At 44.5% G+C, this 16,610-nt stretch overlaps 1 protein-coding gene across 2 annotated transcripts in view; it reads right to left on the reverse strand.

Moving 5' to 3' along the window:
• The window catches only part of RASGRP1 (RAS guanyl releasing protein 1), a 70,924-nt gene extending 54,726 nt beyond the window's left edge, over window positions 1-16,198 (reverse strand). For both annotated transcript variants that reach the window (XM_012766377.2, XM_012766376.2), the window contains exons 1-2: window positions 15,922-16,198; window positions 11,445-11,626 (exon numbers count right to left, since the gene is read on the reverse strand). In XM_012766377.2, the coding sequence (XP_012621831.1) occupies window positions 11,445-11,626; window positions 15,922-15,956 (217 nt within the window). In that variant the 5' untranslated portion in view covers window positions 15,957-16,198. The remainder of the gene's footprint in view (window positions 1-11,444; window positions 11,627-15,921) is intronic.
• Window positions 16,199-16,610: the final 412 nt, after the last annotated feature.

Genomic DNA, 16,610 nt, shown 5'->3' on the forward strand with positions numbered 1-16,610 from the left:
GCACTTTCTCAGTTAACTGGAGTTTAGTCCATCTCAGGTAGGCACTGGTGGTTGCTGACAAGGTAATGGAACTCTACACCACTGGGGACAGAGAGGTGTGGGGACCACACGAACAGTAAGCATACGGAGTTTTTCCTTTGAGGTTCAAAGCAGGGCCAAACGGTCAGGTGAACCCCTGAGTCAATTGCTAAGACCAAGCACTCGTCCTTGGCAATAACTGACAACAGCGTCCAGTGGCCAGCAGCGTGGGTGCGAGGGCTATCTTCTGGGAAGCAGCATATCAGAAGCTGGAACAAGTCAGAGTCTGGCCCGAACTCCCTAGGATTGGAGGTACATGGTGAACTCACCAAGGCAGCTTTGGATGGAGCAAACCTGGAATTCATAATGCTAACGAACTGGGGAGGAAGGAGGGAATGGGAAAAAGCCCCTATGCATTTGGCTTTAAATAGGTGAATGCAAAATTAACCAAAATGACTAACCACTCATCAGATTTTAGGATGGTCTGTAGCAGGGGTCCTCAAACTTTTTAAACAGGGGGCCAGTTCACTGTCCCTCAGACCGTTGGAGGGCCGGACTATAGTTTTAAAAAAAATCTATGAACAAATTCCTAGGCACACTGCACGTATCTTATTTTGAAGTAAAAATACAAATGGGCAAAAACACCTGCATGTGGCCTGTGGGCCGTAGTTTGAGGACGCCCGGTCTGTAGTCTCTACATTCCAACAAGACAGACTCATAAATGACAACTGGGATGTTTCTTGGCTTCCTAAATGCTCTGGGTTCCCCTTTAGCTGTTTGCAAGATTACAAAACCAAGTCCTAGACCATGGCTCACATAGATCAGAGAAGGGGAGACAGACATAGTTCTATTTACTCCTCCACCCGGAAATTCTCACTTTCTGGCTTAAGGACGTATCTTTTATAAGTTCTCACATGGCTTCATCCATGACTGCCTTACTACTCTGGTTATTGCATTCTCTTCTACACTACGAAACTGACAATCTCTGCTTCCCTCTCCCCCTTCCAGGCTCTACCCCTTTTGTCCATTTCAGTTAATCACTGGTGTCCCTCCAAGTTCATCTCCACCCTGGCAGCATCTTCTGCTTGAAGATTCTAGTAAGAACCAGCAGTCTCCCCAGGGCCTTTGACCACTCTCTGGAAAAAAACCAAGTAGACAACATGGCCTCCCCCACACCACTGCCCACCATCTCTTCTATGCTGAAGAAGGATCCCACAGGTACCAAACGGTGGTATCTTCACGTTTCTGCTATGTGTCTCACCCCAGTTGCTATTTCTTAAGATTCTCTTAGAAAACTTCTCTTCAACAACCCCCATCTCACTTTCATTGTAGACAGAAAAAGAAAGCTCACACCTAGAATTTTAAGTTAGTGGAATTTTTTTTTGTTTGTTTCCTTCATTTACTACAACTATAATCAGCTAGTTATTGTAATTAGCATTTAGCATTGGAAAGATTTGAGTACTCTTCTTGTAATGCCTTTAATTCCTTATTAGCATCATTTCAGTTGCCAAGCAACCTTGCCTTTTATGTCCGCTATTTGAAGGGATTATGCCAGAATTATTTTCAAATCAATTTTAGGATAGAATAGCAACCTTGTGTGCTAGCACACCTCTTCATAGATACTAATGTTGATTTCAAGTTCTTAATTGTTTGAAATGTAAATTATGGAAAGCAGAGTTAATTATAGTGACTCTATTATCAAAAAGTTAATGTGATTATAGAAAGATACACCCAGAGTGTTGATAATGCTTATCTTGCTCTTGGTGATAGGATGGTGACTGTAGTTTTTTTTCTTTTTGCTAGTCTGTATTTTCTAAATTTTCTATAGTGAACAAGAATAATTGTAAAAGTTATTTAAATTTAAAAAGTAAGTACAAGAGGTAAGTTACAGTTAAATCTGTATCAATATAAGAACTTATAAAATACTGGGAATTAAATGAGACTATGTATATAATACAGCAACGCTGTGTTGTTTATAGTAAATACTCAAAAGTTAGCTATTACTAAAATATTTTAAAAGCTTATGTAAGTCATTGATTTTACAGTATATTTTACCACAATGAAAAAAGTCTATGTAAGAATAATATAGAGTCCAGTCTGTATGAAATAATTTAGAAAAAATGGATTTAAACTTGGTTGGGTTTCTAAGACTCCACCCTAAGGATATTGGCTCTTTAAACAGATCAAAAGCACCACCTTTAAATATACAAATTCCTGAAGGACTTTCTTCAAGTTCATGTTCAATACCATGATTGAGCCTTCACTACATCTTTTCCCACACATTTTTAGTCTCAGAAATCATTTTAACACTATCACAATGAGGGGAAACTGAGGCTCTGAATTACAAGGTAGACCTATCCAAGCCCTGTGGTTTTATGCCAATAACAATCTCAGAAACAAAACCGAAGGCTTCTTTTTCTCTAGCAATAACTTATAGACAAACTTTTACTGATCATCCACAATAGTATATATTATGGAATTATACACTGGATTTAATAAAACTTTGACTAAAATGACAATGGAATAGTCCCCAAATCTTTGGAATATGGATATTTTTAAAGTTTAGAATAAAAGATTCCTTAAAAAAAAAAAAAAAAAACTACATGAAAATATAAAATTTCTACACATTACAATACTAAACCCAACATAAAAATGGAAATGGGGAAAAAAAATACCTGTAGAAAATGATATTCAAAGGGTTAACAGCTTTTTATTTAAAAAGCTTTTGCCAACCGCTAATAATAAAAGCAGTAAGCAGCAACTGATAAAAAGGCAAAGGATATGAATAGGCAGTTCATAAAATTGGTAATATGGTTAGCAAACACACTTATGAAACACATTCAACAAAAGCTTGGTTTATGCTTCAATAGTGCCTATTACCATGTAGTGGGAAATGAAGGCAAATGATTAAACAGATGGAATCAGAAACAAATACAGATAACATATAATAGTGAAGAACAAAAGTTCACAAAATTGAGGTTTGGTTGGTCAGAAACAGGGATGATTTAATCTTAGAGGTGAATTAAAGCAATAAAAACCCAGCATGATAACTTTGACTCCAGAATGAGAATCTCTCAGTTTTAGTTTGTTTTAGTTTTTAAGCTCCATTGTCACTCTAAGAAAACATCTCAACTGCACTGATATTTATCTCTAAGGTGCATTGTTCCTTTTCTTTGAAGAATACATGGAGAGTTTGTTTTATAAGATACACAGGTGAAAGAAGCAAAACAAGGGCAGAATTATTACTTTTTCCCAATTAGGTGATATCAAATTCCCAAGTTTCTAGTTTCCCTTCCCACCTTAATACTTTGCTATGGAAGCATCCTCAGTATCTGAGAGAGAGTGGAGTGCTGGTAAATGTTTAACAATGGGCTCTTCAGTGGTGGGATTAAAGAAGGATCCATGATTATCAGTGTTTGTTGATTTCCACGGTATAAATACGCCCAACATAGGCAGTATCAAGCTACTAGCATGACTTCACTGAACACAGAGCTGGGAAAAGATGCACAGTAGCATACCATTATATAGCATTTATACCACATAGAAATGTGGTATAAAACAGACACAGCCTCAAAAGCAAACCTAATAGTAAAATGTGGTAATGTATCAGGAACATCTGATGAGTTTTGAGTATTTCATACCTTTATTTTTAATATAATTTAATGTAAGTTCATATAACTTTTAATCATGGCTGTGTTAAATAACAGACTTACAAAATTCCTGAAAATGTAACAATCTGCCCTTCTGAGTTGGTATAAACCAGTCCAGCACACCACTGCTAGAAGATAATGACACTTTTTTTCCCCCACAATTTCCCCTCTATATAAAGAAAAAAACAGTAAGATGTAAAACCATATCATTCTATGTATCTTTAGCACATGGCAAATTACTTATGCCTTCTGGTCTTGTGACTCTTACACTCACCACTTACTACACAGTTGGTGGGACACAGTGCGATGCAAATGGGGGTACCCCTCAATCGAAAACTATTAAGAATTTCAAGACTGCAATAGCATTAAACCAAATGGGGGGGGGTGCATGTGTGTTCACAGGTGGTGTGCCTGCACAGATGGCCCTGCTTACACTCTTGCTCTTGCCCAGTTCTTTCCCTCCCAAGCACTCCAAGGGCAAACCCAACGAGCTTGCAAGCCCAATCTCACCGTAACTGCAGAACAAGGCACAAAGTCTAGCAGTTGTAACTGGTCCCGGCAGAAGGAGACATGTTCTAACAACAGCAGGGTACACGTGGGACTGTACTTTAGATGACCTTCTCCAGAGGTCTTAGGGTCCCAACCACTGCTGTTTCTGTCAATTATCAAACAGAGTGTTTTTGCTTTCACACGGTTTCCTAATGTGTTTTCATCACAGACTTAATAGCCTTTACGCCAACACACTGTCTTAAAGAATCTGTTGGCAAAGTGGCACTTCTGGAGGAGTACTTAGGCAAAGCACAGCTCCGGTTCCTCCCCAGCTAGGCCACTACTTGTAGGCCTCCGACCCATGGGGGATGGGCGTAAGTTAAGGAGCAAGCACCTACAGCACCACAGGAAACAGGAGTGTTGCATAAAGGTGGAAATGCACGCAAAGGAATGCTGCCTTTGAGTGCAAAGAACCCAACTGTAGTTATAACAAACATCCACGTTTTTTTTTTTTTTTTTTTTTTGCGACAGAGTCTCACTTTGTTGTCCAGGCTAGAGTGAGTGCCGTGGCATCAGCCTAGCTCACAGCAACCTCAAACTCCTGGGCTTGAGTGATCCTTCTGCCTCAGCCTCCCGAGTAGCTGGGACTACAGGCATGCGCCACCATGCCCGGCTAATTTTTTATATATATATCAGTTGGCCAATTAATTTCTTTCAATTTATAGTAGAGACGGGGTCTCGCTCTTGCTCAGGCTGGTTTTGAACTCCTGACCTTGAGCAATCCGCCCGCCTCGGCCTCCCAAGAGCTAGGATTACAGGCGTGAGCCACAGCGCCCGGTCAACATCCACGTTCTTTTTAAGTCCATGGCAAAAGACAAATAGGCTACAAGTTTTGCAGAGGGTTTACTATAGTGAGAAGCAACGGAAATGCAGGAAAAATCTGATAGAAGTGGTCCCAGGGTTTCAAACCTGCCCACAGGTAGAGCCTCTCTCTAGTTACACCTGGTGGGGTTACTTTAGGGATCTCCAAGAGGCTGGCTTCACCATGTGACTTCCTGGTTCAGAAAGCTGGAAAACAAATGCTCTATTGCTCCTCCAGAGATCTGTGCCCTTCAGATGTTCCTATGTTTTCCTAGAAAGCCTGGGAACATGCTATGGGATGTCCAGGAAACCAGTGTGCTGTAGGAGAAGATTTCTCAAAGCCAGTTCATGGGTCACCTCCAACAAAACCACAGTGACTGCTGGCTGAATACAAATCTCTAGGTTTGACTGTTAGGAATCTGAACATTGAACACACTCCCCTGATGATTATTCCTCATGCTAATGTTGCAGAATCTCTCGTGTAGCAGGAAGAGAACATGAGCCTCAGAGAAAAAAGTGACCAGAGTTCAGACCTCAGTGGCTCTCTCCCTAAAGAGATGGACCATTTTGCACGCATCATTTAACTTCCCTGAGCTTCAATTCCCTATTAATTAAAAGGGCAAAATAATATCCAACTCGCAGGCTTGTTGGGAAGATTATGTGGGTCAATTCAGGTAAAAACTCAGGACCCTCCAGAGCCATGGTAAGTGACTGTTCAGCCACTGTCAGCCTACTGTCTGCCTGCCTGTCCCTCTCTTTCTCTAAGCAGTAAAACTCATCTCTCTGGATGGATTAACCAAACTAAAATGCTGAGAACTCCTGAGACATTGTCTAACTTATGCATAAGCATTTCTGAGACTATCTCTGTTCTCTGCAGAGGGAGGGCTGCTATTAACAGCATCACACAGGACAGTACAGATGAGAGACAAGGGCATTTCCCATCTCCTCCTTTCTCAGGCTGGCAGTCACTGAAACTCATGCTCACGGAACAGACACACCAGCCAGAGGCACAGGGTGATGCCAGCCTGTCAAAGATGCAGCAGAGGGCTCCTCAGAATAAACAGCATCCAATCACACAATGCTAATTTATTCTACAGGGCTAAGAAAACCTGGGAGCTGCCATGATGCCTAGAAGCCTTTAGAATGTGGGTGCCCAAAAGACCATCCTTCACATATGAAACCCTGTGATCATGACTCACAGTGACTGAGGGTTCCACTGAGGAGGCTTCTGGGACAGCTGAGCTCTTCTTCACATAGCACCTGTCATCAGTGGCTAAGGCTTCAGGCCCCTTCCTGACACTACGTATGACTTTGTTCCTTGGAGATGCCTGTTATCCAGTCTACATGCCCATTGATGTCATGGACCTTGGCTTCTGGTTGTGTGCTCCTGTTGCCTTTGGGTACCTTGCTTTGGTGCACAGACCAAGTTGCAGAGTGGTAAGAAACACCTAATCTTTCCTTTCCCACACAGGGAACTGTGGTCCCCGCAAGTGTGCGTTTGCCTTCCTTGGCTCCAATTTTAAAAACAGATGTAGTATTTTACCTTTAATAAGCTGAGGTCTACACAATGCTTTTAACATCCAACTATTCCATGCTGGAGAAAACATACCTATTATTTTGGGGGTTATTTCTAGTTTTGGAGGTCGTTGGATAGAAAGAGTACAATGCACACAGTAATCCATTGATTCATACTTTGCTCAACAGAGAACTTCAGGCAGATGCCTGGTATATACACGGAGTCCAAAAAATATTTCTTACGCATGGAGTTTAATTTCTAATCTGGGGGAGGCCAGGCCTGCAGAAGGGTGGGCACAGGGTGCAGGTCTGTCATACATGCACTCAGGTCTCTCCTGAGCACAGGAAGGCCTGTCTTAGGGGGGAGGTCTGAGCTTGACCCAGCTCAAGTTGCTAGGGGCAGGGGAAGGGAAATATGAGCAGCATGTTTTGCCCTGTCACCGGGAGCATGAGGCAAGTTGTTTCAATTCTCAGAGTCTTGATTTATTCTTGTTTTTTTCCAAGGAGATGATAATATCTGACCTATTACAGACTTGTTTGAGTATTAAAGAAAATCAATACAAACGGAACTCCAAGAAATAAAAGATACTCCATAAATATAATAGAATGGATTTCCCTTTACACTGACAGGTAAAATGAAACACTGAGTTTACTCTCATACCCCCATACCCCACCAGGAGGTCTACTTGCTGAGGGTCCCTTTCTGGAGCAGGTGTGCAGTTGTCTTTATGATGCTATCAGAAGTTGTCTTGCATTTAGAGGGGGACAAGGAGAGAGCTCTGCGAATTTGAACACTGGAAGCCTTCCATTCGGCCCCAAATGCTGGCAGCCCTCTCACAATCGAAACTTATGTCAAAGTGGCCACAAGATTGTTTAATAGGAGACGGACAAATGTAACTCCATGTTTACTGCTAGAAACCAAAGCTTTGTGTGAAATCTTGAATTTATGGGGAGGGAGGGTAGGAAAGCCTGTACTTGTCTGTTCTTTTCCTGATCCCTTCCCCTTATTCCTGAACTGCAGGAGACTGAGCCCCCTTGGGCTTTGGTGACCCCATCCTGGGGTATGTTTATTTGATGGTTGATTTTGCTGTACTGGGTACTTCCTTTCCCATTTTCTAATCATTTTGTAGCACACATGCTGACTCTTTTCCCTTCCTTTCTACTTTCCCTGGGAAAATACAATGAATAAAGACTTATTGGTACTGAAAAAAAAAAAAATTTAAATGCCCAGATGATCTCACAGGTCTTTTCTACCTCTGAAACAGAGCGTGTGATTCACATATATCTGACATGTGTAACAGGTTGTGATGATTTGCCTCATTTGCTCAGCTGCAAAGTGGATTAACCAGCAATAATATGCTGAGAATGTAAAGCCTGACCTCTGATTAAAACAGAAGGTGGGAGGAGGTTGTTTCCCGGTTAAAACAATGAACTATGACCCAAGGCTCTAAGTTTCTAATCACAGATCTGTAACCTTGTAGTGACATTGGGAGGCTTGCTAGAGGCCTTCAAAAGTACCCTTAATTTGCACATACTGGCTACCTGTCCTTAAAAACATTAGAGTAAGTCCTTTTTCTGAGAACAATGTGGGTGGTCATTAATGGTTAATAATGCTAAAGAGAGAACCATCAGTAAAGACTCCTGAATGCCCATGATGCTTTAAGCAATATTCAGGCTATTACCTAACAATGCTAGCAAAATGCAAATCCCCTAGTTTCCAGAAAATCTTTTTTCTGGAATGTATTGCTTTTCCCCTTCAAGTTAATCATCAACCCTCTCCAGCACTGTCCAACAGACTTTCCACAACAATGGAAACAGTCTCTATTTACTCTGTCCAGTAGTAGCCATCATGTGTGGCTATTGGTCACCTATGTGGCTAATGAGGCTTAGGAATTCAATTTTACATTTAATTTTAATTAATTGAAATGAATATGAAAATAGCTACATGTGGCTAGTGGCTACTGTACCGGACAGCACAGCTTTAGCCAATTCAAACCTCCTAAAAGCAAGAAAGTAAGGCTGAGAAGGCAGTAGCAAGTAAATTAACAATTCATTAGCCAGTCTTTATCTTCAAAATAGTTTTTTTCTTCTTTTTTTCAAGTTGGTGGGTGTAGTTGACATCAGGGTCTAAAGCAAGAGAGTACCAATAATAATAATTTTTCCCCACACTTCTGTATTGTCTCCTTCTCTTTCACAGGTATTAAAATGAGAAGACACCTAAACTCATTAACAAAATAACTAAGCTAGACTGCTTTCATCTAAACCAACACTTTTCTATACAAACCTGTGAAAATAAACCAGTAAGATAAGGTTCAAGAGAAGCATCAGCCTCACTCTGTCCTAGTCCCAGATCACCCACAAGGAGTCCCACAGGCACGTCCTCTGCCATGGTTTCTCTGTCATAAGCTCTGCTGCTGCTCCCGGCTCCGTCCCCCCTATAGCTCAGCGCCAAGCTGCAACCCCACGCACACAGAGCAAGAGGAGAGTGAAAATCACAAACCAAATGTGCTCTCTCCCTTTCCCTCCAGATGAGAGTGTCTTTTCTTTTTCACCTCTTTCCTGTAAATTCTGCGACAAGAAACTGCAGTACATAATACACAAAAACGCAGAGCTCTTCCCTCACTGACTTCCCACAGCATTCGCATGGCCCAAGAAGGACATGAACGAATGGAGGCTGTCTTCCTCAATCTACGTCCTCACCCATGAAGACTGCACTTACTCAAACTCTACACGGCATAAAAATACTACTTCCTGCACGTCTTTGTGTATTATCGCCCTGTGCTTCGTACATATTTTTTCCTGAACAGTGCATTTTTCAGGTATTCTAAGCTCTAACGGAAGAGGTGTTTGGTCACTGTAATTCCCCTTGTGCACTGCCCGGCGCAGTGTCAGATGCAGCTAGGGGAGTAACCAACGCTTCCTGATAGTGGATAAAAGACTCAATGGGATTTTTACAGCTCTTGGATTTTAAGACACTTTTTTCAGTTCAACATATTCCAGAAAATAATTGTATCATTTCCCTTATAGGATTTGTTGAGAGGAGTGAATTAGGCTTGGTTATTTTGGAAAAGGACTTCAGAATCAATCATGTATTTTTCAAGTTGGATGCCACGATTATTCAAAGGCTAGGAAAACAGTCCTGAACTCAGCCAGTAGCTGTACTATTGGCACGAGAGGAAGACAGATAGTGTGACAAATAAATACACTTTTGGTCTCACTTTTTTCAAATGTGAAATAGAATAAAAATCCTTATTCATGAAATAGTCGCAGTGTCCTGCTAAAGCCCAGTAAACAGGACCACAAAAAGGTGAAAGGAACTTTGTGGTTCCTTTGCAGTTTATTAAAGTAGCGAACTAGGTGCTGGTAAAGGACACGATGAACATGGCTCCTCACCTGCGGCGCTTACCCTAGTCCCCACTGTCTTCTAGTTTATCCTCCTTCATGTACATTTTTGAAGGAGATTATTTTAAAAGAGAAGAAATTCATTCATTCTTTGCCCAAATTCATCCTTAACTGAAAGATTAAGTTGTAAATAAATTTAATTAAAATTTAATGCTGAGCTAGTAATAACAAAAATTCTCCCTCTCTCCAAGTTAAAAAGTCTACAACAAACACCACTTCAAAAGCAGTGACCTTCAAGGGGGGGCTTGTCTCAGCTGCATCAGCATCACCTGGGAACTTGTTAGAAATGCAAATTGTTGGGTCCCACCCCAGACCCACCAGAGCAGAAACTTTGGGGTGGGGCCCAGTAGTCTGTGTTATTTTGGGGAAAAAAAACAAAAACACAAAAAAACCTTCACATGATTCTGATGCACTAATGTTTGAGAACCATTACTTTAAACCATTGTTGAAATAGTTGAAAATGTTCAATATACTAAATTGTACTAAATGCATATCCCTAAAATGTCAAATGTTTCCCAATTCTATAAATAAGGTCTGAGCAAGCACTAAACATGTCCAGCTAATAGTCCCCAGTTCTGAGATCTAATCTTGTGCTGCCTGGGATCTGATTAAGCCTCCCCTTGGCTTCCCGGGAGGCTGGGGGGGGTGGGTGGGGGCTCAAGGGCGTCACAATAGGACAGAGAGAACACAAAAAGCAGCACACTGGGAAGGTGAAGCTGGAAGTCTTTGAACTCAAAGATTTCACTGAAAGCCACCCACTTTAAGCATTCCTTTTCTGGAAGGGAGCAAATATTAAGTATGTACTTTTCAATCACTATTTCACAAATAACAATCAAAAGAAAGTGCTTATAAAATTTTAAAGAAATCTTTTCAGATAATGGCTTGTCAGCTGCACTAAAGCTGCACATCCTTCAAGGTGAGTGCAAAGTGCGGTTCCTGAGTAAGCCACACCGAGGCGTGTGGCTGTGGGCTGGCCTCCTAGCCCCTGGCCCTCACCACAACATTTAGAACCACTATCTCCTAGGCACAGACATTTTCGAGTTACCCAGTCCCTTCCCTATGCAGCCACAACCACCTTCCGGATTGTAAGGGGAATTACTGAGACTTTATTTCTCCATATGATTCAAATTTCTGTTTGATAACATTTGCTCAAGTAACAGTCTTTACTTGCCCCAAGAACATAAGAACAGAAAAGTGTCAAAGCACCAGATGCACAGTATCATTTTATGATATTTTTTCATCACGAGAAAAAACTCCATCCTAGGAAAAATGGAAACGCAAACTCTCCTCGGTAACTTTTCTCACTTTAAATTGCACTTCTCATCACGACCTATTACACCCACATAGTCATGTGCGATAGGCTCTGCAGGCTGTCTCCAACATTTCAAAGGCTCAAAAGCTATTTTTAAAGCCAAAATACAATCCAGGTTGCTATTCTATAAAGCACTTTTTAAGGAAGAACAAAGTAATATAGCAATTATTATGCATGTAGGCAGTTAGCCAACTCACCGAAAGATTGAATGCAGCTGTCAATGAGATCGTCCAGGCTGGCTCCTTTGGCTAAATGTCCCAGAGACACCATCATTCGGAACTGAGTGATCTGGGCCAGGCTGGGATGGGAGGGGCAGGGGCTGTTGGCGGGCTTCGCCTCTAGTCTTGCTTTAGGGGCAGCTCTGCAGCCATGAGGCTTCCTGGGGGGAAGAGAGAAGGCAGTAAGGGCAAGCAGAGCTGCAAGGGGACAAACTGGCAGCTCCAAGCTCTGAAGGCAGATTGGAGAGGAAGGGAATGGAGATAAGACAATTAATCCTGGGAGTCGGGCTGATAGAAGACATACCCCTCCCACTTAGCATATCCATCAAACGGACTGGTTGGCTGTTAAAGAGACATGTCCCCAGCAAATGACAAGGTGAGATTTCAGGGTTACAACTAGGGCTCTTCACCCTCGCATTAGGATTGCTACATTCTACTGTCTCCCAGTTCCCCAAGGGAAAAAGCAGAGGCAAGACTGTATCTTGGCAGTTTTTATCTGCTAGCAGTAATTTTCTACTTTAGGTGCTAGGCCTCTGACTTGGTTCTTAAGAATTGTTTATGTTGGTCTCATCTTCAGCTAACTTCATTTCATCTCGAGCAATATCAGGGATGCTACACAAGCTCAGGCAGCCTTGGAAACATCTTTAAGGACCTTGGGGGAAAAGTCTAAGACTAAGGACCCATGTGCAGGAAGTGAGGGGTTATGGTGGTGGTGTTTAGATTTTAAGTGAGTCCTGCCTTTCTTACAAATCTTGGTTGGTTTTAGGATCCTGCTTTTCATTATTGATAATACGAGTAATCATTATGAGTCATCTTTATTACCAAACATCATTCTATCAAGTCTTACTTAGGTCCTTAATGATTAAAAAAGAAAGCAGTGCTATGAGAACTTTGTTCCAGAACCAAATATAAAAAAAGACAAGTTTGGATCTGGAAATGGCTTAGGAGTGCAATGGACCGTCATTCACTCATACTTAGCTTTATCGTGACCTAGCAAAGAAGAAAAAAAATATACCTCAGATCCATAACTTGAGCTGCTCACTATATATTGTGATAAACATATAATGGTATTGACTAATAAGTGCTTATGATCACAATGTCTATGAGTAAGACATTATCATAGACCAGAGGGGACCACAGTGAGATAGACTATATGAGATTACTTTGCAAACTATAAAATATTATGTTAGTTGTTTTTGTTATATAAAGGCTATCTAGAAATCCCTTAATGTAAAAATCTGGTTGGAGAATCAGACTGACATAATGAAAATGTATCTGAATAAATCTTTAGTGTCCTATGAGTGTCAAGGGTAAGCAATGTGATGTTCTCAAGAGGCAGGAGAAACAGTTCCAGGGGGAGTGTTCGGGAAAGCTTCTACCCAGAAGGGGCTGAAGAAGTGCTAAGATTAAAATAAAATGCTAGGCACACGTGGGTTTGGGAAACCAGCCTGCTAAAAGACAGTGTGCTACAGAACCGTGAGGCCACTCAGCCAGACTCGTGGAGGTGCTCCCCGGCCATTCGGGATCTAGTTCAAACTAGCTCTAGGGTGTTGATCTGCTGCGGGGCTCTATTCTTACCTGGGGCAGGTCCAGTGAAGCTAAATCGACAACTGGCTACTGGGCATCTGCTAACTCAAGGCAGTAATTCCTGAAAGATCAAGTTGGTGGTGGCACAGGACTCAATCAAGTTTCTGGCCATTACTGATTTTTTGCCCAGACTCTGTGATAGCTCCAAAATCAGATTAGTATCTGAGAACAAAATAAGAACTGGAAAACAAAACAACAATGGCCACCATGAATTCAGTACCTATGCTGTGCCAGGCACAATGCTGGGGATTTACACTGCCTTTGAAGCTTACAGCCCAGAAAGATGTTATCTCCATTTCATGATATTGAAACAGAGTTTTAAAAAGACTAAATGACATAGCCAAGGTTATACAATTCATATGTGCTAGATCTAGAATTTGTACCTGGCATCTCTCTGGATTTATTCATTTAATAAATTTTTACTTTGCCTGGAATTAGTAAGTAGACCATCATAGAGAGGCTTTTAAAAAGGTCAATTCAATTTAAAACAAAAGTGAAATCCTTCAAAAGCACAGCTGATAACATAAAGGCTGAATCTCAGTTCCTGCTCCTTTTGTAGGTCCCCAGAACTATCCCCAGGACCTCAGAGCTGGATGGACACTTGATGGTTATTTTGCAAACCCCTCACCCATAGATATGGAGGCCCAGGCTCAGAAGAGTGACGTGACTGGCCCCTGGTGCAGAGGCCCGCTAGAAGCCAGCCTCCTTGTGGCCTACGCCATGCTCCCCAGCTTGCCTCCTTTTTCTTCCTGGAATCACTGATAATGCTCTAAACCTGGGGCTACTTGTCCCGAGTTGGGATTAGTCAGCTTTCTGCCTCAGCTGCTGCCTGTTCACCATTCAGACCTCCACCAAAGGCAGAGTAGGGAAAAGATGAAAATACAGTCATTCATAGCAGAAGTCCCTTTCAGGCCTTCCACAGTACTTCTCGCTAGACCCTTGGGAAGAAACAACTGTAACAAGAGGCTGCATCTACCAATAGAGCTCTTCCTGCTGGGGCTGAGGAGGTGGCTGCAGATCCGAGGAAAACTCCATTTTCTCTCTTGGTTGGTGGCATTTCCCATTTAGGACTCATAAACCTGCACTGCTCTCTCATACTAGTAATGTTTCCTACTGTCATCAGTAAAGGAAACCACTTTGGTTCATAAGGGGATTCTCAGAAGTAGATTCTTTTACCAGAACTATGAGACTGGGGTATAAAGAATGAACCCGAAAGGAGTAGTTGGGAAGGAAAAAGAGAAGGAAGGGCACAAGAGGTAATCTTGGAAGTATAGAGGTTAGAGAGACTCAGAGGGTTTGGACAAGAGAAACCTGGAAGAGGAGAAGGTATTAAAAACCAAACTGCAACCTAAGAGGTCTAGGAAGATAGGGCTTATTTGCACCATAAGCTTAGGAATCTCGGCTCTCTTGCTGTGCAGTCTCTTGACTGGTTGCTTTGTCTATTCAAGTGAAATGATGGTAGATAAAGATTTATAAAACCCTTTATGATAGACAAGTCTAAGGGTGTTTCATCAAGCCATAGAATCAATGACCTCTCAGTGTGCAAGGGCATGCAGTGTACTCTCCTTTTCAAAGGAGAGTAGCCAAATGCTTCCTGGCCAGTTTCCTTGTGAATTAAAAAAGCAAAACCCTGAGAGAAACAAATTAACTTGAAGGTGCTTTCTGAGCCTACAAGTGACCTTACTGAAAGAGACTGCCAAAACTCTGGACTAGTTTAAGGGAAATCCTCTGCAGGCACAGTTATCTCAGTGGAGGTCAGTTTTAGGCTGACCTTTTTTATGAAATCCTGCCTAAAAGAGTAAGGGATGAAATGGAGAGAGAGATCTGGAACTTCCACAACTTCCTTTGTAGTGAAAGGTGACTTTTATTGGCTTCCAGTGAGGATTCCTTCTAGTTCTGTTCTCCCCACCTCCAAAATAGTGCAAAGTACCTGGTGGACCCTCAGGGGATACAGCAGGGGTAGGGAAGGGAGTGCCTAAGGGACCAAGAACCTTAGTTGGGGGGGGGGGGATTACAAATACAGAAAGTCCAGCATGGCACAGCTTCCTGTCACTACTGGGTATGGTCGTGCAGGCTGGGTAGACACAGTGACACCAGTGTCTGTGTGAATGGGGTTATGAAGTGTCCAGACATATGCCAAGGCCAAGCCACTGTCCAGACAGTTGCCCGGTTCTGGTCCTTTGACGACAAACTCAAGAGTCTCCTGGCCCCTCCAGGCCTCATTATCCCTCCAAGAGCCTTTTGACAGACTGTCATTCTTCCTTCCATTTGTCATCCAATACTCCACAAATCTCTAGAATCACAGTGAGGGAGGGAGGAGTGCAGGCGCCCACCCAGAAGATTACACGGCTCGCTGACCAAAGGGTCTGGAAACTACTCTGGAGCAGCGGCGACCCAGCGGAGCCACCTCGGCTTGCTCGGCGCAGACGCTGCCCGCCGTCCTGGGCAGGGCCGGGCGAGAGCGCCAGGTGGCGCTGCCAGCGGCCCGCGCCCCGGCAGGTGCGGGCGGCGCGGGGAGTCTGCGAGTGGGAGTCCCGGGTGCTGGCGGCGAGGATCCGGGGGAGGAGGTCGGCGGGCGGGTGCCGGCTCCGTGAAGCGCTTCGGCCCTCGCGATTCCGGGTCTCGCCGGGCGAACTCAGCCGCCCCCACAGCCCCGGCTCGCTCCCTCAGCCCCCGCGCGTGGCGCGCTCCGACGTGTCGCCCTCCGTGCCCGTCCCGCCCGAATTCGGCGGAGACCCTGGCCCCCGGCCGCCCCCCCAGCCGGGCCGGCAACTTCCCGGAGGAGACGAAGGGGACGCCTGTGCCTTCGCCTCTTCCCCAAGAAAGGAAAGTGGCGCTCCCGAGGGCCGCCGCCGCCGTCTCTACTCACCGCGGAGCCTCTCGCGCCTTGCCCAGGGTGCCCATGGCCGCAGCCCGCGCTCCTGGAGCCGGCTCACCGAGCGCGGCGGGACGGGCCCGGCGGGGCGCGGCGCATCGCCTCCGCCGCCGCCTGCCGGCCCTGTCCGCCCCGGGCCTCGGCGCCCCCGGCCGCTCTCCGAGCCGGGCGAGCCCGCACGAGCGCACCCGCAGGCACAAACTTTGTGTGAGCGCGCCCCCGGGCCTCGCGCGCGCGCGCGCGCACGCTCTCTCCCTCGCCGCTCGAGCCACCTGACAGACGCTGATGTTATCGGCGGGAGGAAGCGCGCCGCGCTCGGCGCCTCTTCTCCGAAACCTGCCCCCCTTCCTCGGCAGTGCCCAGAAGCCCGCGCCTCTCCAAGTTCTCTTTTCGCCCCTGCCTGGCGTCGGCCTCTCACGGCCCAATAATTCGCTAAGTCCACGGGGACCTGGGGAGGGGGGGAGGCTCGCAGCTGCCCTGCATCCCACCACGCCCCCGCCTCCACCTGAGCCCGGGAGATGGGCCTCAGCTAGCGGCTCTCGTGGGACGCCCCAGCCCGCGGCCTGCCGCCGCTGCCGGGGCGCTTCGGCCTGGCTCCCGAGGACCCCTTGCCCCCTCCCAGGCCTCTCCAGTATATGTCAGGGCGCCGAGGCCGTCGGGGTGAGGAACTGGTGAACAGTTGT

This window comes from Microcebus murinus, chromosome 6, assembly GCF_040939455.1.
Source record: "Microcebus murinus isolate Inina chromosome 6, M.murinus_Inina_mat1.0, whole genome shotgun sequence".
Lineage (NCBI taxonomy): Eukaryota > Metazoa > Chordata > Mammalia > Primates > Cheirogaleidae > Microcebus > Microcebus murinus.